This window comes from Plectrocnemia conspersa, unplaced genomic scaffold (assembly GCF_051122295.1).
Source record: "Plectrocnemia conspersa isolate PC_06_02 unplaced genomic scaffold, ASM5112229v1 ptg000012l, whole genome shotgun sequence".
Lineage (NCBI taxonomy): Eukaryota > Metazoa > Arthropoda > Insecta > Trichoptera > Polycentropodidae > Plectrocnemia > Plectrocnemia conspersa.
In genome coordinates, this window is record NW_028277176.1 from 14,108,444 (window position 1) to 14,132,675 (window position 24,232).

Sequence of the window (24,232 nt, forward strand, 5' to 3'; positions counted from 1 at the left end):
GACTCTCTTGGTTTTTCGACGTCGACGAGCTTACACGCCGCTAGTGCAAGCCCCGCGCTTTGATCACTTGTAAATAACATGTAACAACTTCGTACCACAATAAAATACTACTGCGGGTGCCCAATCTGCGTAATTGCCACCCGTCACCATCCCGTCACCAAATACGATTTTAAGTTTATTAAATTATATTGGTTTGCGCGTGTTTATTCTTCAAACAACAAGTATCCGTTTATCGACGACACTGATAAATGTTTGTTGGATATTTGTGGAATAAACACGCGCATGTTTTAAATTTTAAAACGTATTTTATAGCATGTCTGTAGCAACCTGGTGTCGATATAATTAACAAGCCTGAGCTCAGTATATATTAATAATTTATTCTATAATTAATTTAGTTTTTTAATAAATTTTGGACAGTTGGATTAAAAATAAATAAAAGTTATTTTTGTATATGGCAACTTTTGCACTGTCATGCTGGCGATATCTTTCAGTTGACACTTGGCCTCGAGCTGTCGTAGCGTTCTGTAGTTTTTAAAAATAAAAACATGAATGCAAAAGTTTCTTATTTTTTAGTGCTTATTACAATCGTAGGATATTCAAAAGTTGAAAGTTTATCAAAACTTAAAAATGCCCAGGTAATATATTTGTTGCATATGTTATTAGCTTAAAGTTCAATAAGTAAATATTTAACGCACCCAATTTTTTTTATTATATTTATATTTTTTTGTATTATTTATTTTATTTTATATGATTCAATGTGCTATTTTTATTATTTAGCAATCGCATCGATATGCAGAGTTATCGGAAAGCGAAACGAACGCATTAGCTTTGAAATCGAACATTAACGAATTCAATCGCGTGTTGAGCAAAATTTTAGTGCCGAGAGTTGTCGGAACGCCTCAGCATAAAAAAGTAGCCAATTTTATCTCGAAAGAGCTGAAAAGTCTAGGATGGCATGTCGAAAGAGATCAATTTAAGGATATAACACCAACATTTGGTGAATTGCAGTTCGAGAACATCATAGCTAAATTAAATCCCAACGCTGACCGATTTTTGGTATTGGCTTGCCATTATGATAGTAAATATATGAGAGAGTATAATTTTGTCGGTAAGTTACAAATAAATTATTATTATAAGACCTTATGTGTATTTACACAATATTATATCAGGTGCTACCGACTCTGCCGTTCCTTGCTCGATGATGTTAAACTTGGCCAAAGTGATGCAAAGCGAACTGAACAGCATTAAAGATAAAGATGATGTTAGTTTGTCGCTTGTGTTCTTTGATGGAGAAGAGGCATTTAGATCGTGGAGCGCCACTGATTCTATTTACGGAGCTAGGAACTTAGCCGCCAAATGGGAGAATATGGAATACCTAACAAAAGACAATGAAATTACAAATCATTTGAACAGAATTGTAAGAACACATAAAACCTTACATCATTAACATTGATTTATTTTAATGTATTTTTGTTTATTAGGATATATTAATGTTATTGGATTTGATTGGAGAACCGAATCCCAAATTTTACAGTTATTTCGCTGAAACTCAACCGTGGTACGGACGATTAGTGGATATTGAAGGTCGATTAGCCGATATGGGAAGACTGAAGAATTATAATTCAAAATACTTTGAATCGTTTAATATAGGAGCACATATTGAAGACGATCATTTACCATTCATGAAGAGAGGTATTTTCTATCAAAATATGTACATACATGACATATTAATTAAAAACGTATTTTTTAGGTACACCAATATTGCACATTATACCAACGCCGTTTCCTAAAAATTGGCACAAATCTACAGATAATCGTTTAGCATTGGATATGGATACTATTGAAAATTTAAATAAAATCTTCCGAGTGTTTGTAGCTGAATATTTACATATAAAAACATGACTAGAACCGGATAATGATGGCTCGGATCTAAACGATGAACTTTGATATTCTCTAAATACTCGAATTGTGAAAAATTTCAATAAGACATGTGCAATGAACTTTAAATAATAGATAAAATTTACAACTTGATTTAAATCGAAAAAATAATATATTAGTCGATTATGTAATATGACAATAACATATTTAGATGAACATTCAATAATAAATATAATTTTCAAGTAAAAATTAATGTAAATATATTTGTGTACGAATTTGAATTGAGTTTAGATTATTTTAGGCTTTGTTGTGTATAATAAAGACACTTTTTATGTAAAATTGTTATGTACATATTATCATATTTGTGCAAATTATTGTAATTATAAGTTTAACATAATCTATATATGTATATAAAAAGAATATTCCGACCTTGTATAAAATATAATATAAAACTAGTCTGATTTTGACAAAATGTAAAATACAAATTCCAATGTGATATGTAAATAACAAATTTATTTTTAAAGAAAAATTTATCTTTGGGAACATATTTATGGTAGTCTTTTAAGCATTTGAGTCTTAAAAAGTAATGCAATTTATTGGCGGTTATGAACTTTAAAAATATGCATAGCATATTATATCACAGAGAATGAAAATTTACTTAATTTTGAATAAGCGATTATAATACTATATCTATGTATTATATAAAGGTGTTGGCTTGTGAGCTTTTGTGTGTAAATAAATTTTAGCTAAAAAATAAATTCACATATATTTGTGTACAAATTATGTTTGTCATTGTTGTCCTCTTAATAAAAAATATAATTTTCATGGAGTTACCTATTGTTAACCGCAAAAAACGATAGCATAAAGCCATGACCTCGTGTATCGCATTTATTAGTTTTACTGAAGCAGACAAAAAAAATTAGGTTACAGTCAGGCTATTATTTTACTTTTTATAAACATTATCACAATTTGATTTATTAACTGAATGCGCCAAGAAATAATGTTATAATACTTTAAAATGCGAATAAAGTATTATTATTTCATAATGATATTTCTTAAATGTTGATGAGTAAAATAGTAAAATGTTGATTCAAAATAAATCAATTGCAGTTGTTAAAAAATATGTTTTGTTGAGTCCAATGAAAATATGGTCAATAAGTTGAGAATATTATCTTAGATGATTCAAAAATCAATTTATTTTTTATATTACATTCCTATTATTTTTTATGTTACATTCTTGATAAATAAGTATTTTTATTACTATTTTTATTCATATTACCAGATGATTGCTATTATGCTATGGTTTTTCGTTTAAACATCAATGAAAAATAAATAAAATTAGAATAAATAAACCGTGTTTTAAATTTATCATCCTATATATGTAGGTGCTCGAAAATATTGCAATTTACTAAAAAAGATACTTAATATCCGCACAATTGTTTTATTACGCGTAAGAATAATATTGTTGTATTTTATAAAATCAGTAATATTATCCTGCGATAACCACCAAAAGACGTGTAACTTTACAAAAGCTGTCGTATTGGCAAGTACTGTGTTGCCGAATCTTCAGCTGTTACGCAAAAACGTTCTTATAAGAAAGACAAAAAAATACCAAATCATCGCAATTGCTCCAAGATAGACAGAACCATAATACCTTTTCTATCTCGACCAGTGTATATAAGACACCTTCATTCGGAATACACTTTCATCAGGAATTATAAAGTGCTTTTATCAGATACTTCCAAATTGGGACACACAAGTGCATATGCGGACTCGCTTCCCACTTCATGTCAACCCGATCTTCAGAGACTAGAGGATTATACGAGTACATCAGGTATCTAAATAGTAATTAAACAAAATGTATGGGATACAAAAATTATAATAATTTATAATTCAAATAACTGCTTTTAATAAAAAAAAATAAACGCACGATAACATCAAAAATAAATATTAAAAATTATAAATTTTAAAACCATTAAGGGAGTAAAAATAACAATTATTAAAAAAATAATCAAAGTGAACAAAATTTTTTTATCAAATGCATTGTTTAAAAATAGTATTTATATAATAGTACTAGTAAAATGTACCTGGAATTAAGATTAACGCAAATAAACATGTGATTAGTTCGATAGAACGGTTCAGTTATATTTACATACATAGGTCTGAAGGCGGATCTTCAGAAAGAATAGACATATGAAAAAAAAACTTTGCTTCTTTTGGGATCAATTTTCTAATAGACTAGTTATAAAAATACTAATCATAGTTTGAATTTATAAACTGAGTAAATTTTGGGGTGTGTGAGTGCCTATGTTTTAAGCAGGATCTTAAAGTTTAACTGTTGTTTTATATTACGTATAAATTAAATTAAGTTTTTTAGTATCCTATACTCATAGTTTTGTAAAAATATATACAGCCATGGCCATAATAATGGGGCACTCTTTAAAATGGCGTGTATCTCTTTACAAGTGCATAGACTGAATTTGTCGTTTTTAATTGCTCGCAAAATATTAAAAACTTAATTTACTCAAAAATTTCTAAAGCAATGATTTTTTTAAAATAATCATACTTTTATAAATATGTTTTTTTAATTTTTGCGACCCCTGGTGTAGTACACGTGCATCGATGCGTAGCACCCAAAGTCAAATATATAACGGAAGCGTATGGTCTGGGGTTGCATGGCATTAGCAGGGGTAAGAAACTTGTACACTTGCGAAGGTAGTATGAATAGTGACATTTATATTTCAATGTTGGAATCTACTTTAATGGATTATTAGTGGAAAATATTTCCAAGAACAGATTACGCTACCATCCGATTCCAGCAAGAAAACGCTCCATGCTCTACTTCGCGAAAAAGCAGGAGATGGTTTGCGTCAAAGGGTTTGACGCGTTTATAATGGTGTCACAGTCAACAGACCTAAATACTAAAGAGCATTTAAAGGCAAAATTAAAAGGAGAGCTTGCCCAACACAACTGCAAATCCAAAATTGAGCTGTGAGAAAAATTGCAGATGAAATGGAAAAAATTGTCTCAGTCCATCTGCAAGTCATTAATTGACAATATGGCAAAAGGGTTGCAACTGTAATTAAAGTTAATTAGATGGGCTTACTAAATATTAAAAATATGCTTAAAATAAACCCTTTAACCTCCCTACCCATACAAACGTACGTGATACGTTTGTATGGCTATTATAAAAACAATTATATATAAGATTATTCGGCGACATCTTATGTTGAGTATCTCTGACTTGCAAAGGATACAAAAAAGGGTCATAAATGAGTATATTGTGTAAATTTTTCTGTTATATTGTAAACAAGTATTGTTATGGCGAAATGTTTTTTTTACCTACTTTTTGAATAATAACCCAAAGGTAGGACGTTTTGATCAGATTTTTAATTGTATTTTCACAATTTTTTGGGATATAACACATTTATTGGGGTGCCCCATTATTATGGCCAAACCTGTTTATATATATATACATTAGACGCGGGTGGACCGCATGCCCTTATCTCTCACTCACTCCCGTCACTTAACCCTTTAGGTGCGGCAGGTGTTTTTTAATAAGTCTGCGAAAAATGACAATAATCCATGCAAAAAAAAAGTGTTTATTTTGATTATTTTTATGATAATTTATTATTTAATACATGTTACTTAACCTATATCCATCTACATTTTATTTATTATTTGAGATAAAAGGGGGGGGGGAAATATAAAATTAGTAACGTAATGACAAAAAAAAATGTTGCAATATATGTATATCCTATAATTAAGTCATGACAGAGAAATGTATTGCATATAAATAATGCTACTAACAAAGATTTTTTTAATATTTGTGAGACACTGTATACAAAAACATTACAAAAAATAGTTAATAAAAAATAATACTGATTGGTAAGGCGAGACGTTTTTTATGGCCGTGACTATATATCGTTCCGCCGCACTCAAGAGGCATAAAGTATCGGAACGATATATCGTTCCACCGCACTCAAAGGGTTAACACGCGATCGATCGGAAGGGAAAGTATCTCACCGCTCGCGCCTGATGTATATAGGTATATATATATCTATATATATATATATATATATATATATATATATATATATATATATATATATATATCAGTGGCGTGCCATCCATACATGCGGTAGATTCAAAACGTCAACAGCATTCACGGTTGATCGATTATAAATACGATCATATGTAACGGCTGTCGCTCGCCATCAACCGTACATGCTGTTGACGTTTTGAATCTACCACATCTATGGACGGCATGCCACTGGTATATGTATATATTATTATCTTTAAACGTGGTTTATTACGTAACTAAAAATTACGTTAGATGCTAGATTTTTAAAAAATATTTTATTTCTCCTAAAACTAGAAAATAAAACACACAGTCCAACTAGATGCGATTTATTCAACATATCAACAAGGAATGTTTATATTTACATAAATATATTTCAATTAATTTACATAAAGGCTAGATAAATTTACATACTTTAAAATATTTTCTGAACTCACAAAGCTATTGAATCAACGCAATAGAAACAAAGCGTTTACGACATAATATACACAATGTCTGTAAATTAACAAAATGGACGTCAACAATTTCATGTTAAAAATAATTTGGAATTTTACTACTTTTATAAATATCATAACCAACAGTTAATCGCAACAATAAATGGATTGACACGCATTTTAATCAATATATGTATATATTTTTTTCTAATTTTATTTTTAAATAGAACAATTAACATTCATATTTATTAATTTCATTTAACACTTAACAACTACAAATGTGATTTTTTAAATATATATATATTTAGTTTCAAAAGCGTTTTCTTCGTGGAAAGAAATAAGCATCGTAATACATAATACTGATTTTAAATAATATATGAAACATATTGTGCATATTGTCTTTAAAAATTTTTCCATTTATATTACATATGTATGTTTGTAAAAGTTAAACATAATGCAGAACATTTATAACGGTTATACAACAAATATTATTTTATATTATTGAATCCGTACACATATAAAAATTACATATAGCTTTCCGCTAATATTATTGCAGTTAACGCAACAGTGAAACAATTTCATTCAGTCACACATTTAAACGATCAGTGAAATTAATAATTGATTGTTGTAGGATTATAAATATCAACACAGTATTTAGAATGGCTAATTTGTAATGACAATTATTATATAATATACAACAAAATAAATATATAATGTACTGTTTATGGTAATTTACATTTGCTCATTGTATCTTTCAAATTATACATTATTGTACGGGACACTCGGTAATTATCATTAAACTTTCGAATCGATCATATCGACGTTCAATTTATAATACACGTACGGGTAATAGTCTGCCTGGCCGAATCCCATTCCGGTCATATCGACGGCCTGAAAGCAATAGCAAAGTATACAAGTGAGTTAATTGATAATGATTATACGTAATTGAATGTTGATAATGTAAAGGCGGTTACGTCTTGTGCTGAATGACCGCCGCCATGATGAGCGGAAGCATCGAGGTGCTGGTAGAGAATTTGCAATGTATCACGAAGTTTCTTCGACGTCTTTTTGTTCGGAAGTAGCAGCATCGCTTGGAAGTTTACGGGCAACCCAAATCTATGATTCATTAAAAATAATATTACAAATTAGAACACACATTATTGTTTAATATTGTCGTCATAAAATCAATAATTAAAATTTGTTTTAAAAAAATAAGCTTTCGAGTTTAGCTCTGTTTAATTTCTATCATATTTCCTTTCTTGCATTAGCAAGGATTTAACGGTTGTGAATGTTGATTCATTTTCTACTTAGAATTTTATAAAAAAATCGGACCCGGTGCTAATTATTGTTGCAGTCCCCACTTTGCATTAAAATAAATTGAATTAAAGATGGATATTTTAAAAATAAACATCATTTTACTGTAATAAATTTAGATTGTTATATATAAATAAAGTTTGTAAAGCTTTAGTGTGTATTTTTGACAATAAATTAAAATAAAACTGTGTCTTATTTTTGAAGAAACACGACAATTAAATATCAATGTTTTAAAAAAATATTTAAGTTGTTTTTTTATTAAAAAAAAACCCGATTGTTTTATCCATTATCTTTCTTTATTATAATTATTATTTAATTGGCATAAAACATACTTTATTGATATTTAAAATTGAATTCACAACATTTCGATTACAATGTCCTTGAATAATTAATTATCAAAATTACATTAACACCATTTAGAATGTGTAAAAGCAATAATAAATAATTGGATAGTATTTCGATTTTATCTATGTATTCTGTTCTAGCATGAAAGATTGATAGTTTGTATTTAGTAAATCAAGTGCATAAATCTAAAGGGTCAGTTTTCATTATCATGTATTATCTTTCTATTTATATAAAACGTATTTTGACTTTTACGATACTTGAACCAGAACTTCCCCGAAGCCACAACTCACTACATCTATTACAATCTATGTACAAACCTGAGAACAGATTCTACGAAGACTCGTAAGGCTTTAACATGAATCCAGGCGCAGAAACATTCAGAGAAATTCACCTTCAACCATCTTACAAGAGGACCCTAAAAACAGAAAAATTGTAATTATTAAAAAAGATCCTCTAGTATTTAGATCAATCGTTACACATTTTCTTGGTTGATTTTTAGAAACCGATTGTAGTGTACAAGGTTAAAGATGATATATCGCAAAAGCTCGTTAATCTTTTAACCCTTTGCTTGCCGAAATATGATATATCAGCTTTTACTACTTGAGCGAAAATTGTCAGATTCTACGTCATCATTGAATTTTTTTTTAATCGGTTGTAAGGCACTTGCTTTAGGGGATAAATTACATTTTTTCATTCGATATAATAATATAATATTTTCACAAAACTCAGCAAAGAAAGAGTTAATGATATTTATTTAATGTAAATCTTCAATTGCAACATAACACTCATCAGCTCAATGCGTTACAATAATGTAAACACAATCAACAACTACTAAGTAAATAGTGAGACACCTATTTTGTTAATTATAAACTATTAATACAGCTTAGAATCAATAGATGTTACTATGCAGAATTAAGCTCAATTTTATGTAAATTATTTATTCGCGAGATTTGGAAAATCTAGGAAATCTTAATATGTGATAATCAATTGAAATTATAATTATATAAACCATTAATTCCGACCTAACTTTACAATTACAAAAGGAGTGCAAGAAGAGGATGTCTTATCACTGATTGTATTTTATTTAGAAAAATCAATTAATCCGAGAGTTAGAGATATGGATTCTATGATAATAGGAATACAGGGTTCAAAACATTTTAGAAACTAATACAAACAAAGCTATGTCGATTCAATTGAGAGATAAGTATTGTCGGCAGGTTTGGTAGAACCTTCCTAAGAAAGAATTCTTGGTAACAGAAAATAAATATGTTTCAATAGAATGAAGATAGAAAATTTTTTTTAATAAACCGCTTAGAAGACCATGACAATAGTCAATTGCCGGATTGAACTTATAGAAGCTTAGGACCGATGTAGTCTGATTGAGGCTTTAAATTAAAATAAAAACGCTCATACGAATTGCTTCTTTTTGTCAGTGAGGAGTTTGGTGATTTCGTTCTTGCCGGCTACCAATTCTTCTTCATTGTACGTGAAATCACGAACAACAAACTTCTTTTCTCTTGCGTGAAGTTTAAACTCTTCTACAACCTATTTAATAAATAAAATTGTTTTAACACATAATGTAATTTTCATAATACAAATATATAAAAGCACAACCTTCTTAAAAAGACTGACGGTGTATAAACCGTAGTCGTTATCCTGATGGATTAGCTGAGTGGACCTCGGAACGATCATATCGGTGATTTTCTCGTAGTTGACATTCCAATCAGTAGTCATTTGCCTATAAAATATAATACATCAGCAAACAAAATAACAATTTCATCAAAAATATATTATAAAAATAAATCATACTTGGGAACAATCACCAACAATGTTGTCAGATATTCACTGTCCAAGATGAAGTGCTCTTTCTTGACCAAATCGGCCAGATTGCGCGTCAGAAGACTTCCACTGAAGATATCAAGATACATTTATACATTATATTTAAAACTAAAGTATTTTAAAGTGTAATAGTTACGTTTGCTTCTTCTCCATGATCTCAAGGTTGCTCTTGAGGCTGTTGTAAGCCGATGATTTAGTCTTCAAGTCAGAATCGATCTGACCGACCTGTTTACATACATTTTATTTAATTATGTCGCATATTTATTGATACAATCACTGATTAATTTTAAAGCTACTTGTTTGCTGATAATGTCGGCGATGTTCCTCAAACTTTGCTTGATGGGATACTTTGCCATGTCCCATTGGAAGCGAGTGATGTACATTGGTAAATCACCTGAAAAACAACCACTTTAATATTTAGGCAAGTTATTATTATTTGCATGTTTATTTAAGATTCACGTGTGAACATAACTAGCAATAATTGTAACGTTGAATATATAAATTGCTTGTGGATATTTATATATGTACAATAGTAAAAGCGAGTGAAATAAATAAAATTAAAAGCAACTTAAAATATAAAATAAAATCATAATATATAATACATAATATAGAGGCAAAAAAACAGTATTTTTTAATTGACAATTGTAAAAGGGTACAAAAATGTTGGTCCACTTGTATGTAATAACATAAATAATAAAAACAATAATGTGTATGTAAATAATTTATAAAGATAATAAAATCATATTTTTATATAAATTTCCTGAAATACATAAATATGATAAGATTATACATTTTTTTTAAATATAAGTAGAGTTCATTTAACATTTTTTTTTAAATATATTTAATATAAAAATAAATTTAAAACCATGATATAGAGGCAAGTGTGTGCAAATGACATAAAAAGCCTTTACAATATTCAGTAAAATAATAATAAAAATTAAGCACAAGAACAAGTTCAACGAGTGGTCATTCTAGCAAATGAAAATTACATAAATACGTATTTACATACATACATAGATATAATACGTTGCTATACACAAAACATTTGTAAATATAATATATATATATAGACAATGACAAGTTTAGCGAAAATATCAGCAATTCCCAACCATCATTAATATAATATTTATAGTTATTAATGTTAATTAACGACCGTAAAAATATAACATAGTTTGTCTTATAAGATACAAAAATAACTAAGGATTAACTAATATAAAATAGGGTTGAGAAGAACCTTATATTTATAATAAAGCATATTGTTTTTCACATCATAAAGAAAAGTGCTCTGGTTATATCAGATATTGGATTAGAACTTCCAACTTAGAAGTGAATAAAAAAATTAAACGTAAAGACAATTAGAACACAATAGAAAGTTGTGTGGAAAATAATTTTTTTAATGAGAATTTCAATGAAATAGTTGAAGAAAAAACTTTCAGTTTTCTGGTTGAGTTTCAGCATTTCCTGAATTCAAGTGGATTACCACAGTAACTAACTAACTAACCCTCAAGATTGATAGTTCTATTATGCGCAAAGGAATTTAGATCCACGAAAACTAGAGGGCGACGATTTTGATTAGAACATTTAAAAATGAAAATTTACTTATTCCCAGATTTCTAGTGATTCAAGTGGAGCTGGCAGATGAAAATAATTAAAACATTTATGGTCAAGATTTAAAGGATACTAAGTAACTACAAACAAATCACAGACACAACTAGGAACAAAGGTGACAAAGAATATATAAAAAAATTTCATTAAAATAAAACCTTTAAGAAAACATATAGAAAGAGTACATAATGACTGTTGAGAGCAAAACAGCTGTTCACAAATGATCAAATTTACATCATTGGGTATATTGTAATCGGTTATTATTTTCCAAACAACTCAACATAGATTAAAGTGAGACATAAACCGTATCCAATAGTGATATAACTCGATCAGCACTCTCTTATTTACATTTGAGCAAACGTTCACTCCATGCACCTGGTTCGAGTGGAAACGTCGGCGGCACTGCGTGCAGGTCTTCCGGCCAGTGACTGGGCGATCCGTGGCCGCTGCTGCCCGGCGTGAATAAGCTCGACGTATCCTCCATGTTCTCCTGCAGGTCCCTGTCTCTTTCGCCGCAGTGACTTCCGAACGCGGAATCGCTCACTGCCGGACTCGGCGGCGTGATCAGCGACTCGAAACTCGAATTGTCATCGGAGGAAGCGGCCGCCCGGTCGAGCGGCTCGATTCCTCCGCAGCAAAACGTTTGTCACATGTGCCGTCTCTTCCTAGATATTGCTTTTAAAGCAGGATTCACCGCGTTCAGCTCCAACGAGTATTGTTTCCTGACTTGCGTTAACTTGGCGTTAAAAGCTTCGCCGGCTGAGGGTAGTTTTATATAACATGTTCGTCAATACAAAAAAACAGTGATATTTAAAATTGAATCATATCGCACGTATGTAAACATGGACACAAATGATGGTGAGACCTTGACGTAACATAATTTTTCTTATCTAATATAATAAATAGATATTAATGATTGTTGAGAATGCTAAATACATTAAGATGTTTGCCAAAATGATTGTTGAATACTGAAGAGAATGAATATAACCACTATAGATCTGTTCATATCACAGTTTTAAATAAATCGTATGAAATCTAAAATATGTACACATTTCTGATTATGGTATACTTACTGTTGTTAGCCAGCAAGTTCTCGTGAAGCTTATCACGCTGATCTTCCAAAACCTAAAAGTACATAAATGTGATTTAAAATTAATCACTCGAATTTTAAACAGATTTTAGCTTATATTTTTATTAAATATGTATGACATTTAAAATCTGGCAACAACTTTTTCGTTTTTATTATCTATTAGGTTTGATTTTTTGTTAATATATAATATTAAATTGAATAATTGACACTCACCTCGCCCAAGTATTGGGCCACTTTTCTGGTGATTCCCTCGACAAATCCATCGAGCTTTCCCAAATCATCAGACAGACCCACTAACTGATCGAGTGTTCCGACCTAAAATTTTACATAAGATTTGAATTATATCGACTAATACCTTTCAACAAAATAAGTTTTTTTAGATATCTACCTTAAGATCGGGGATCTGAAACTTGTAGTTCATACTCAAGTTGTTCTGTTTGGTGGCATTGTTGAGACTCTCCCAGGTCTGCTGACAGGTCTTATTACCCGGGGCGCTGATCAACCAGTATTCAGAGGTCATCTCGAGAGCTGTCTGCAATCGATACGAATCAAATATTAATAGAGAACGCGAGCTACACTGAAATTAGCGAGCGTTAAACGATAATCGAAGGACAACGAAGGGAATCGATTTGTACAAATGTCAGATTGCGGGGTGAAACGGACGGCGTCGGGTGGAAGGGTGGTTTTACGCGATGATTTTGGACAGTGTCGTATGGGACGAAGAGGACGCGGAAGGGCGGAGACCTGTCAGCCGCGAGAAACCAGCCGCTGTCACGCGCCGCCCGTCTCACGTGACGCAGTGCCGCTAGTAGCGCCGCGATCTGTCAGCTGATCGCAATCGACAATGGAACTGCGATCTAGTCTATGGCCGCTAAATCATTTATTTTCACTCTTAGACACGATATTACTGCTATTATGGCCAATTGCCAGTACAAAATGTATGTTTAAAAATAACTTAACTATGAATTACTATTAAAACATTATTATAAGTATTACGGCATTAATGTCTCACAAAAAAATAAAATCTCAATTTGTAAAACAGTAATCGTCCAATAAACAATTATATCCCATATGATAACTAATTACAATTTATTACAAAATTATCACATTCCAGTCTGTTCAGTCGGTAGTAAATATTGTTACACCACGGAGCAGCAGGGCGAAAAGTATGACGCGCGCGATCCAAAGGAATGGCTAAGGGAGGGGACGAGCGTCATGGTCAGATGGTAACAGGGTGGAATAGATTGGTGCTCGGCGTAGAAGACGGACGTCATTTTGGCACTGCGGCTTAAGCGACAGAACTACAACGAGACTCGACGAAAATTACATATAATAATATATTATAAATTACATTAAATATACATAAATTTATTTATATTTCGCAGTCATATTTTCGTTTTTCAGAAGTTTGCTCTTAAAAAGTACTACCTTATTTGCCTCATACATTCATATTCTCGATTATTGTATATAATTCCAAAATACTGAACATAAGACATAAAATGCCATCTCTTAGTAGTAGTCTCAGTTTTGGTTTGGAGGGCGATTTATTTGCTTACTCTGAAACTAAGTGCAATATTGGAAGCACCGCTGAGGTGGGAACAGATACACTTAGTTTGGTGACACGATTGATGAATGACTGCCGGTCGGTGCTCTCTGAGCATATGATATAACATATAATACAATCAATTATAAATCAATTTTGTATAGCGGCTAATCTGCGTCTCATTGCCAATCTGGCAACCGCCTATTCACTAAATAGCTTCATGTTTCATGTTTAAAATATTAGTAATCAAGGTTACGACACTATATGCGATATAAAAATATTGGCTTACAAAACCGCAGTCTTGTTCCCTGTAATGTTCATACTTTAAATTCAGTCGTAAATAATGCTGTGAAAATTTGTGCAAATATATATATTTTGTATTATTTAGGAAGATATATATTTTTCTGCTACTATATATCGATTGTATATTTTAAAAAAAGCTATTTCAAACTCAGCACTAAAATATCTTAGTGAGACAAATTCAACACTCAAACGCATTAGTTGGACGACTATAAATATTGAATCTAAAATTATCGAAAAAAATCTAAAGGATTTTTTCCTAATTACGTTTAAATAATGCCATTTTATTAATATTTTTTAAGATATGCATATATATATATATATATATATATATATATATATATATATATATATATATATATATATATATATATATATATATATATATATATATATATATATATATATATATATATATATATATATATATATAATTCCTATTATTCAATAAAATAGATAACCACGTAATTTATACCCCATAGACAATTACTTAAGATAACAATTTTAGAATAAAAAATTTAAATTCATTAAATAAATAGCAAATATATATATATACAGACAAGGGGTAATATCGAAAAATCAATAATGGCAGAGTTGCCATCGTTTTTTAAAAAAATTAAGATTCGACAACAGTGGAAGTGTTAAACTTTTATATTTATAATGCCAAAGTGCCGAATTAAAAATATGGCTTAGAAAGTAGCGAAATTTAATTTTATTATAAATAGTAATTTTGGGAGGGTTAAATAACCCCTTCAATGTAGGGGTTCTTTACATTGTGGTATTGGCGCATGCTTTCTGGATATAAGTACTAGCGCGGGGCTCTCAGGACTTCACAGAGTTATCAATAGTATATAAATTTATAATTTTGTTATTACCGGGTTTTAATTATAGATTATTGTTATTTTATTTATTAACCAATTTAATTGGTTTGTGGCAGCACTATCAAAGTGTTACATTTGTTAAAAATTAAAGATTATTTACACATGGAAAGTATTTTTGTGAAAACACGTGATCGAGAATTTCATAAATTAATGTTTAATAAACATTTTAACGATATTTAACACTTTGGCTATACCAAAACGTTAGTAATTATCTATCAATGTTCTTAAGTTTTTTATTCAAATCTTACTTTAATTATTAATTTTGCCATTTTAACCCCAAAATTGTGTTTTCAAGTATGGCTTGCTCTTCTGACACGTCCCCAAAAAAATGTGCGGAAATGAAGAGCTTATTATTGAACACTAAACATTCCCAAATGAAAATTGCTGCCATTGCAGGTTTTTAAAAGTCTGTGATTAACAGGATTAAGAAAAAAATCGACCAAAACTTGCCCTTAGAATTGGATCGCGTTGAGAAATGTAGCAGAAAGCAAGTCCCTACACCTCGTATTGACCGCAAAATCAGAGATGCCTGTCTCTAAAATTGCAAAGAGAGTGCGGCCCGTCTTACCTCGACGGTCAACGAAAAAGGCATCAGTCTCCAAAAGAACAGTCCAGAGGAGATTAGCTCAGGGGAACCTCATGTGTCATCGTACATCTAAAATACTTCGCCTCACGGTAGCTATGAGGAAAAAGCGACTGGAATGAGCCAAAACACATAAACACGACTAATCGGCTAACTATCATTTTAGTGGTTTTATAGCTTTTAAAAATTCCAATTTAGTGAATATGGTATTTTTTCAGGTGTGCTTGTATGACAAGTTCACGACGACGACGCCCAGGCGGGAAATTTTATTCGAACTGTCTTATGGAGACGGACAAACACAATCTCAGTATTATGGTGTGTTCAGACATCTTCTCCAAGGGAATGGGGTGCCTCCACATAGTGCAAGGGACTATGAGACAGGACATGTGGAAAATCGGTTTCTGCTTCAATTCGTAGAATGGTTCCCTGGTAGATAGGAGTATAAGTTTACGCTCGACTCCGCACTTTGCATAAAGCCAGGAGTGTCACTGCATTACTGGCTGAGAAAAACGTGCAGTTTTTGCATTGTGTGCCTTTTTCATGAAAGCTCACGAAGAGGAGGGAGGGGGCAAGGGGGTGATTATAAACAGCAGCTCATCGAAACCGGGTGTGGCATCACTCTCCTGAGCTAAGGCAAAATGCAAAAATGTGCATTGAGAGTATGCCACGACGTGTACATGCTGTAATTGCGGCAAATGGCAGTATTTTTTTTTACTTTTTATGCGATAATGTTTAAATATAATTAAATAAAAAAATGAATGCAGATGAATAACGAATATAGTGTTAAAATATTCCCAATTAAATGTTTTCAATAATAAATAATGATTTCTGTGCCTTATTAAGCTGTTAATATTAAAATACTTACATTAAGTAAATATTTTTTTAAAAAATATTCAATAATCATTCGTGAATATTTTATGTAATAAAGAAGCAAATTTGAATAATGCATCAATATTAACATGTAACTGTACTAAAACAGTTACGCTGTGAATAATCTCTCTCCATATTTTTCTCTAAATCTTTGAGAAAATAACTGCTTTTTCTGCTTAATAAAAAAAAACATTAATATCATGGAAGGCGTTAGGTACAATATTTTTTGTATAAGTATTGTGACAATTTAAAAAAAAATTGTCGAAAAATATTTGGAATAGGACTTAAGCCGTCCCCTTATCCGGACAGCTTACAGCGTGTAGTTTTTATACCTACCATCCGCTAATACTTAAGTTTATTTTAAACAATATTTCAAAACGTTACAATGTATTTTTATATTTAAAACACTAATTGTAGTCGGATTATATTCTATCAATTAAATTGATTTTATAAATTAATATAATTCTGTGTCTGTGACGTAACGTAAGGGGAAGGGAGTTGGGGGAGGGCATAATATGATACATTGTGACATTGGGAGAGGAGGTTAAAGTTCATGAAAACCCTGCGACATCATTTTTGAATTACCGCATAAGAATTAATGATTTGCTTTATAAAAAAGTAATATTCTAATATTTTTTTTTTAATTAAATAATAATTATTCATTTAACTGTGTATTAGAATTTTATTAAGTTATTGCAACTCACTAGAATCTTATTAGAATAGGATTTGTTGTTAATATTTTATTATTTATTACTCAAGTATTATACAACTATATGTACTTCAATATTATGAATCGTGTTTTATCTATCATATTTTATAAAATCGTGTAATTTTCTTATCATGCTCTTGTTAAAAGTATTGAGTTGCAATTTTTTGTGTATGGCAGCACCATAAATTGAAGAAAATCATAATATGACATAACAATTTCGGGTTTATTTATAAATTTGCGAAGTACGCTGCCAAATAAAAATACTATTATACACAATACGCACGTAGATGAATATTATTATTACTACCTATAAGAAATATATGTCCAAATAAATTAAATAAAGAGTTTATCTAACGAACATTGCTCACCTATCATGTGCAAATGCAATCATATCATCAGCATTGTTAAGCACGCAGTGCACTGTCCACCGTTTCATTATATAAATTCCGTTTATAATTCAATTTTGCACATGTAATAAAAATATTTTTATTTTAAAATTAGTTTTTAATTTTTATTTCAAATCAATAGCTTCTTAGTAGAAGCGGCTATAATTTCGTGTTTTTTTTATTTAGTTTTTATATTTGAATGTCAAGTTTTTAAGTAAATCCACTGTTACAATAACAATAATTTTAACTTTATTAAAATAATAAATATGGTTTAAATGAAGTTTTAAATAGATATTTATAAAAACTCGATAAAATATATTGTGACGTGGTTTTGTCGTCGTCAAATGTTCCACGTCATCGAATGTGTAAATCAAGCTTTACTTTTTCGCGTCCCTATATAAATTTCATCTACGCCTATCTCAACCACATTTGCTTTTGGTCTGTGGAGCTGAATCGAAGCTAATATTATAATATAATATTTATAATAGAGCATAACAATGGAAGCACTTCAAGTAATATCACCACATTTAACAGAAGATTTTTTAAGTCTACATCTTTCCAAGTGGTTCAATCAGGAAGTCCAGTATTCCAAACATGAAGTAAGATTTGTTTAATGTGTTCAATTTTTGTTATATAAATTTTAATCAACTCTTTTTTCTAGTTTGGTGAAGGCACCGGTAAAGGCGATTCTTACCTCAGCGATGTATATCGCATAACGTTCCACGGTAGAATCGTCTCCCCGACGAAAGGCGAGAATCCCAACGTTTCAATCAGAGTAATCGTTAAAACACTTCCGAGTAACATAGCGAGAAGGAAGACGTTCAGATCGACTGATTTTTTTAGCAACGAAATTAGTTTCTATGTTAACGTCTTGCCGAAGCTCATGGAGTTTCAAGCGACTAAAGATGTAACGGAACCGTTCAACTATTGTCCGAAATTATTTGCTGCAATAGCGGACGGCCAGAGTGACTTTTTAGCATTGGAAGATTTGTCTGTTTATAATTACGGATCTGCAGCGAGACAAGAAGGCATCGATTACGACCATGCTAAAGTTATATTGGAATGTTTCGCTAAATTCCATGCAATTTCATTCGCTTATAAAAATCAGCGGCCCCAAGAATTCGAAGAATTGAGCACGAAAGTATTTGAAGTGTACTATGATGAAAAGTATTGGGGTTGGTATCAAAAGTTTTGGAGGAGCTTATGTGCGTGCGTAATCGATGCCGTTGAAAAAGAATATCCCAACTCGATATACGTAGATAAGATTAAGGAATTCGCCAAGGATGAAACGTTTTTTAATTCTATCAAAGCAGCTCAAGCCGGCGATAAAACTGCCGTGTTTAGTCACGGCGATTCTTGGACGCCGAACTTCTTATTCAGATATAAACCAGACTGTAACGTTCCCGATGCTGCTAAAATGATTGACTTCCAACTTACGAGATGTGCTTCGCCTATATTGGACATCGGATTCTTTATATACGCTTGTTCAACACAGGAATTAAGGAAAGACTATTATCACAAAATGCTGAAATATTATCATGATATATTGACAAAGCAAATAAAAGAATTGGGCAGCGATCCTGAAAAAGTATATCCTTGGTCCTTGTTCATGGAAGAAGTTAAGAAATATTCATATTTTGGATTAGCGTTCTGTATGGAATCAACACCGACGATTATCCTCGATCCTGAAGATGCTTTTGATATGGAAAGTCTACAAGTAAGTAATCTCATCTATAGATCACTGTACATTATACACAAAAACATAATTTATAACAATATCTTCTTTGAAGGGTACTGAAGCTGGAGACATTACCGATGTATGGATTGTAAAACTGATCAAGAAGCAATCCGGAAGATTGAGACTCGCAGGAAATGTGGTCCATGCCGTTGATAATGGTTATATATGATTATTTTATGCATTATCCTATTTTATTATTATGTATATTTAATTTTAACTAAGAACAAATTAGATAAATAAAAAAATTTACTACTAGTTATTATATTTATTTATTATACTTTTACATAGTTATTATTATATGATTCTTTTAATACCACCAAGATTTATTAGGAACTCTATCCTCCTTTATACCCATTTCGGTCATTATGTCCATTGCAAATGTCTTCAACATTGGCTTAAATGTTATCTAGAAAAAATAAATATTTTATATTTATTTTCTAATTTTAATAATATTTCAAAGTACGAACTTCTTCTAAACATTCAGAAGTTGTATCCTTTGTTGGATTTTCAGGATATGTAGATTTTGTTTTATAATCTTTTGTCTCGTAAGCTTGCACGGGTATCGGTATGATGCGGTTGGATGCTGCTGAAACTCTAACCTGAAAAATGCAGTTAATTAACATTTGTAAGTATTAAAGATTATATTCAATATATAGTATCACTTTATCTCCGCTCTCTGTGAATCTCCATTCTACATCAGTAGGCTTTAGCGTTTCCGGGTCGATGAGTTTCACTTCGTTCGTCACCAATAGTGGCCTCTCTACTTGGATAAAAATACCAGGAAAATCTTTGTCTTTACCCATCTACGATCATAATTCAATATCTTATTAAATTGAATACATGTTTTCATTTGAGTAAAAAATATATTTACCAATTTCAACTGTGTATTTAGTCCTTCGACAATAACCCAATTTCGCTCTTGGAAAACTTGGCATACAATCCCCTGCTTTCCTTTGTCTTTTCCGACCATAATCTCTACACGATCTCCTCTGAAAATTAATAAGCAAAACGTAAAATCAAATCAAAAGTATACATACGAACAATTCAACTTTACTTAAATATAGACCATTCTCCGACTGGCTCTAAAAATATCTTCTGCCTCAACGTGCCGGGTCTGTTATTCTGTCTGAATTCAATACTCCACGGTCTGTACGTTCCGAAATGGTACTTCTTGCGCTTTATCTCTTTTTTTGTATAGTTGGGGTATCCTCTGGGTGTTCTATAGTACACCTGAGAATATTTACGACAAATAAGTTATTAAATTAATATATAACATCTTAATGTAAACACTAACCTGTTCCATGGACCTTTTTATATATGATTCGGGAAGATTGGAATATAGTTTAGTTATATCTCCCACTTTATTGAAAAGCTGGCTTAACAGACGCATCTTTACAGATTATCTTAAAAATATTTAATTTATCACATTAAAAACACACAATAAATCAATAAAATTATAAATAGAAGCCAGTTATATAGGTAAAAGATTATACTTGTCCGATTCAAGAAAAATGGCTCATAACCTAAAAAAATCGGAGGTATGACTGTTGTCTAAACACATTAAATATTGACCTATCCTAAAATTATTAATTATTTTCTGACTTTTTATTAATAATTTATTAAAAACGGTTAAGTGGATAATGAATCATTTATAGAAAAAAGTGATTCAAATTCCTAAGTATACGTTATTTTTTTTGCGGAAATAAATTTATTGTTGTAGTTTCGCAGTTCACATGATTATAATTTTAAGCATATAAAGATTTTTTATACGAGGGTGAATCAAATAAAAACCTTTAAATGGCAATAATTGTCCTGTAAATTACCATAAATGTTACATATACAGTAGGTTGCCATATTAATAGGAAAATTTATGAATTTTTTTTTCGCTTTTACTATATTCGTGAAAAATATATTTCTATGATTATTATTTATTAATAAGGCACAGAAATTATTATCTATATAATTTATGAATAGGTTTAAAACTTAGCTAGATAATAATAAATTATGCATTGTATAGTGAAATCTTAATATAGCGAAGCTCACGGAACCAATGAATATATTTCGGTATACTGAAAATTCGTTACATTGAATGTAAGGAAGATGATATATTTTTATTTTATTTTTAATTACCATATTACTACAGCATCAAAATAACCTCTTATAAGGTTGACAGATCGTTTTTTGTTCATTTTTAAGGAAACTGTATGAAACACAATAAAATTTGTAAATATAATGTTTTATAAAAAAAGTTTGAGGGTGAGCGAAACACCTGTAATGTCGCTTTTGAACACGTCTGGCACACGCCAAGTCAAGGACGAACTGAATTCGAAGAAATATTGTGTCAAGTTGTAACGTCATTCTTAAATTCGGATCAAAATATTTCGTTATACTGAGATCAGACTTCGTTACAACGAAAACATTTTGTATGTAAGTTTTTCGGGGACAAATTGAAGATTCGTTATACTGGGAATTTCGTTATTTCGGTATTCGTTACAAAGAGATTTCGTTGTTAATTTTATGAATAGGTTTGTAACTTAACTAAATATTAATAAAACAAAAAAATACTACAATGTTTTCAACATAAAAAATAATATTAAAACGTAACATTATGTATCATTTAAAAGTAGGTTTACAGTTTGAATAAATAAAAATAATAAATAGCGTCGGTTACAGATCAACTCAGAAATATTACTGATAATAAAATATATTTTGTTACACCTTACTGACGCTACAACACAATCGAACACCTATAGTTGGTGTAATGTGAGCGATTATAAATCATTGATTGTGATTTAGCGTATTTTAGGGGTTTGAGGGCCCGTTTTAACGCTGCAAATAACACAATTTTATCATAAATTTAAATTTTAGTAATAAGAACGTATTCTAGTTACACCATAAATTACTTTATAATTAAAAAAGTTTTTTATATGTTTTATGTGTAAATATAAAAGCCAGTTTTTAATTACATTTACTAATTAGAAAGAAACAATAAACTGAAAATATCAAGCACCTAATCAGTTACTTTAGACCAAAAGTGCGCTTTAAAAATATTAATAATTTTGAGACCTTTGTCTATTTTTATTAAAAAATATTTTGATTCATATGTTTTTTAAAGTAAATGTTTTTTCTGCGCAGCATTATATATTTTAACAATTTTTCACTTTACTTAAAATTAATAATTAACTAAACATATTTAAAATCTATAATAAATTAAGTGTATTTAAAATCCATAATATAATAAAAAATATTTTTTAGGTTGAGAAAAATATTTTGAATAAATCTTGAAATTTTATTCTGAAACATTATAATTTAAAAAATATTTAAATTAGTGTTATACAATTTTCTCTACTTTCCTTTCAAAAGCTTCAGTAAGAGAGAATTTTGCAACACTATGTGTTTAGTAGTTGATTGGTAGTGAATAGTATTATTATTATTTTGAAAATTTTCCCCCTTTTTGTTGAAAATGTTTTTTCAAGCGAAATTTTAAAAATACTCTAAAAACTATAACGTTAAATTGCCAACGTTCGCCAAAATTTAAGTACATATTTTTTCTGTATAGAGAAGCTTATACAAATCCACATTATTTATATTATATTTTAAATCCTGTATAAAATAAACATATTTTAAAAAATATTTTTTTCAGAACTTGATGATTTTTATACACATTTTGATAAGTGTTTTACAATTTAAATCGTTAAAATCAATTTTGTAGTTATTTCTCAAGCGCGCCCAAAACCGGGGATTTCCCTTTTAAATTTGCTTCCATGGGATAGTTCTTGTCATTTGGCAAGCGCTCGCTGCGCCAATTTATGTGCAATTAAATAAACAGTGAAATATGTTATAATCACGGCGTTTTTCTTACAAAGTGTCAATTGAAAATGATTGAAAGTGATGTAGCATTGGAATTATAGACAATATAATCAAAACTATAAATTATGAGTGGGACCGTAAGTGTTTGGTTATATGCATATTATATCACGTTTATTCTAACAAAATTACTATTGACTTTCCAGGATCTAATATTAAAAGACAAATAGCGGTGATTGGGCAATTAAATGTATACATACCAAAGTTAATTAAACATATTACAATGCTAGTAATAATAAAAAATCTCGTATTAGTGTAAACAAAAAGTAACATTTTACCCACTATATAGTATCGTTTACAGTTAATTTTCAGAAGCAATTAATGAAATAATATTAATATTATAAACATATATTGACGAAACAAATAAGAGAAATGGGAAACGATCCGGAAAAAGTATGTCCTTGGTCTCTGTTTATGGAAGAGGTTTGGAAATATTTTAATTTCGTATTAGCGTTTAGTATGAAATTGACATCGATAATTATTCTAGATCCTGAAGGTACTTTCGATATGGAAAAGCTTCAAGTTTCGTAGAACATGATATTAAATAATACAATATTTAAATATCTTTCTTTTGGAAGGCACTGAAGTCGGAGAAATTTTAAACATACAGGTTATAAGACCGATCAATAGTAAATCTGAGTGATGCGGGAAATGTGGTTCATGCCGTAAAAAATTGTTGCGTAAAAAACGTAGTTTAGTGAGAAAAAATAATTATTTTGATATGCAGTAGGAATGAATCTTATAATTACTGAGTTAATTATTACATAGA

The 24,232-nt window shown here is 30.2% G+C and overlaps 4 protein-coding genes across 8 annotated transcripts; 2 read left to right on the forward strand and 2 right to left on the reverse strand.

The window, feature by feature from the left end:
- The first annotated feature begins 465 nt into the window (after nt 1-465).
- On the forward strand, nt 466-2,658 carry isoQC (iso Glutaminyl cyclase). Its single transcript, XM_088200092.1, has 5 exons — nt 466-635; nt 778-1,108; nt 1,170-1,417; nt 1,482-1,692; nt 1,751-2,658. Exons 1-5 carry the CDS (start codon nt 546-548, stop codon nt 1,900-1,902), a joined length of 1,032 nt encoding a protein of 343 aa, XP_088056218.1. The 5' UTR covers nt 466-545; the 3' UTR covers nt 1,903-2,658.
- Nucleotides 2,659-6,272: 3,614 nt separating this feature from the next.
- On the reverse strand, nt 6,273-13,432 carry Vha44 (V-type proton ATPase subunit Vha44). Of its 2 annotated transcripts, none has more exons than XM_088199706.1 (12): nt 13,331-13,432; nt 12,975-13,118; nt 12,800-12,901; nt 12,570-12,621; nt 10,188-10,285; nt 10,028-10,116; nt 9,862-9,960; nt 9,667-9,790; nt 9,466-9,597; nt 8,370-8,467; nt 7,368-7,509; nt 6,273-7,284 (listed from the first exon to the last, which is right to left on the reverse strand). In XM_088199706.1, the coding sequence occupies exons 2-12, from the start codon at nt 13,104-13,106 to the stop codon at nt 7,189-7,191; spliced, it is 1,164 nt and encodes a 387-aa protein (XP_088055832.1). In that variant the 5' UTR covers nt 13,107-13,118; nt 13,331-13,432; the 3' UTR covers nt 6,273-7,188. The 2 variants fall into 2 exon arrangements, with proteins under 2 accessions (XP_088055832.1, XP_088055833.1); XM_088199707.1 differs by having other exon boundaries at nt 13,222-13,432.
- A 4,191-nt stretch (nt 13,433-17,623) lies between these two features.
- Nucleotides 17,624-19,849, forward strand: LOC148228321 (uncharacterized). 4 transcript variants are annotated; one of them, XM_088200207.1, is made up of 4 exons: nt 17,624-17,751; nt 18,347-18,457; nt 18,520-19,575; nt 19,649-19,849. In XM_088200207.1, exons 2-4 carry the CDS (start codon nt 18,356-18,358, stop codon nt 19,763-19,765), a joined length of 1,275 nt encoding a protein of 424 aa, XP_088056333.1. In that variant the 5' UTR covers nt 17,624-17,751; nt 18,347-18,355; the 3' UTR covers nt 19,766-19,849. The 4 variants fall into 4 exon arrangements, with proteins under 4 accessions (XP_088056333.1, XP_088056332.1, XP_088056331.1 ...); XM_088200206.1 differs by having other exon boundaries at nt 17,654-17,755; XM_088200205.1 differs by having other exon boundaries at nt 17,655-17,714.
- Nucleotides 19,849-21,165, reverse strand: mRpL24 (mitochondrial ribosomal protein L24). Its single transcript, XM_088200208.1, has 7 exons — nt 21,090-21,165; nt 20,891-20,999; nt 20,651-20,826; nt 20,468-20,585; nt 20,259-20,399; nt 20,064-20,195; nt 19,849-20,002 (listed from the first exon to the last, which is right to left on the reverse strand). Exons 2-7 carry the CDS (start codon nt 20,984-20,986, stop codon nt 19,904-19,906), a joined length of 762 nt encoding a protein of 253 aa, XP_088056334.1. The 5' UTR covers nt 20,987-20,999; nt 21,090-21,165; the 3' UTR covers nt 19,849-19,903.
- Between the last annotated feature and the right edge of the window lie 3,067 nt (nt 21,166-24,232).

Excerpts from the sequence above, each read along its gene's own strand:
- mRpL24 (XM_088200208.1), bottom strand. The coding sequence starts at position 20,986 with ATGCGTCTGTTAAGCCAGCTTTTCAATAAAGTGGGAGATATAACTAAA. Across the intron at positions 20,196-20,258 it reads TCACAGAGAGCGGAGATAAA|GTTAGAGTTTCAGCAGCATC; the intron begins GTGATACTATAT and ends TGCATTTTTCAG. Across the intron at positions 20,003-20,063 it reads CTTCTGAATGTTTAGAAGAA|ATAACATTTAAGCCAATGTT; the intron begins GTTCGTACTTTG and ends TATTTTTTCTAG.
- Vha44 (XM_088199706.1), bottom strand. The coding sequence starts at position 13,106 with ATGACCTCTGAATACTGGTTGATCAGCGCCCCGGGTAATAAGACCTGT. Across the intron at positions 10,117-10,187 it reads CCGACATTATCAGCAAACAA|GTCGGTCAGATCGATTCTGA; the intron begins GTAGCTTTAAAA and ends GTATGTAAACAG. Across the intron at positions 7,510-8,369 it reads TTCGTAGAATCTGTTCTCAG|ATTTGGGTTGCCCGTAAACT; the intron begins GTTTGTACATAG and ends AATGAATCATAG.
- LOC148228321 (XM_088200207.1), top strand. The coding sequence starts at position 18,356 with ATGGAAGCACTTCAAGTAATATCACCACATTTAACAGAAGATTTTTTA. Across the intron at positions 18,458-18,519 it reads TCCAGTATTCCAAACATGAA|TTTGGTGAAGGCACCGGTAA; the intron begins GTAAGATTTGTT and ends TCTTTTTTCTAG. Across the intron at positions 19,576-19,648 it reads TTGATATGGAAAGTCTACAA|GGTACTGAAGCTGGAGACAT; the intron begins GTAAGTAATCTC and ends TCTTCTTTGAAG.
- isoQC (XM_088200092.1), top strand. The coding sequence starts at position 546 with ATGAATGCAAAAGTTTCTTATTTTTTAGTGCTTATTACAATCGTAGGA. Across the intron at positions 1,418-1,481 it reads CAAATCATTTGAACAGAATT|GATATATTAATGTTATTGGA; the intron begins GTAAGAACACAT and ends TTTGTTTATTAG. Across the intron at positions 1,693-1,750 it reads TTTACCATTCATGAAGAGAG|GTACACCAATATTGCACATT; the intron begins GTATTTTCTATC and ends CGTATTTTTTAG.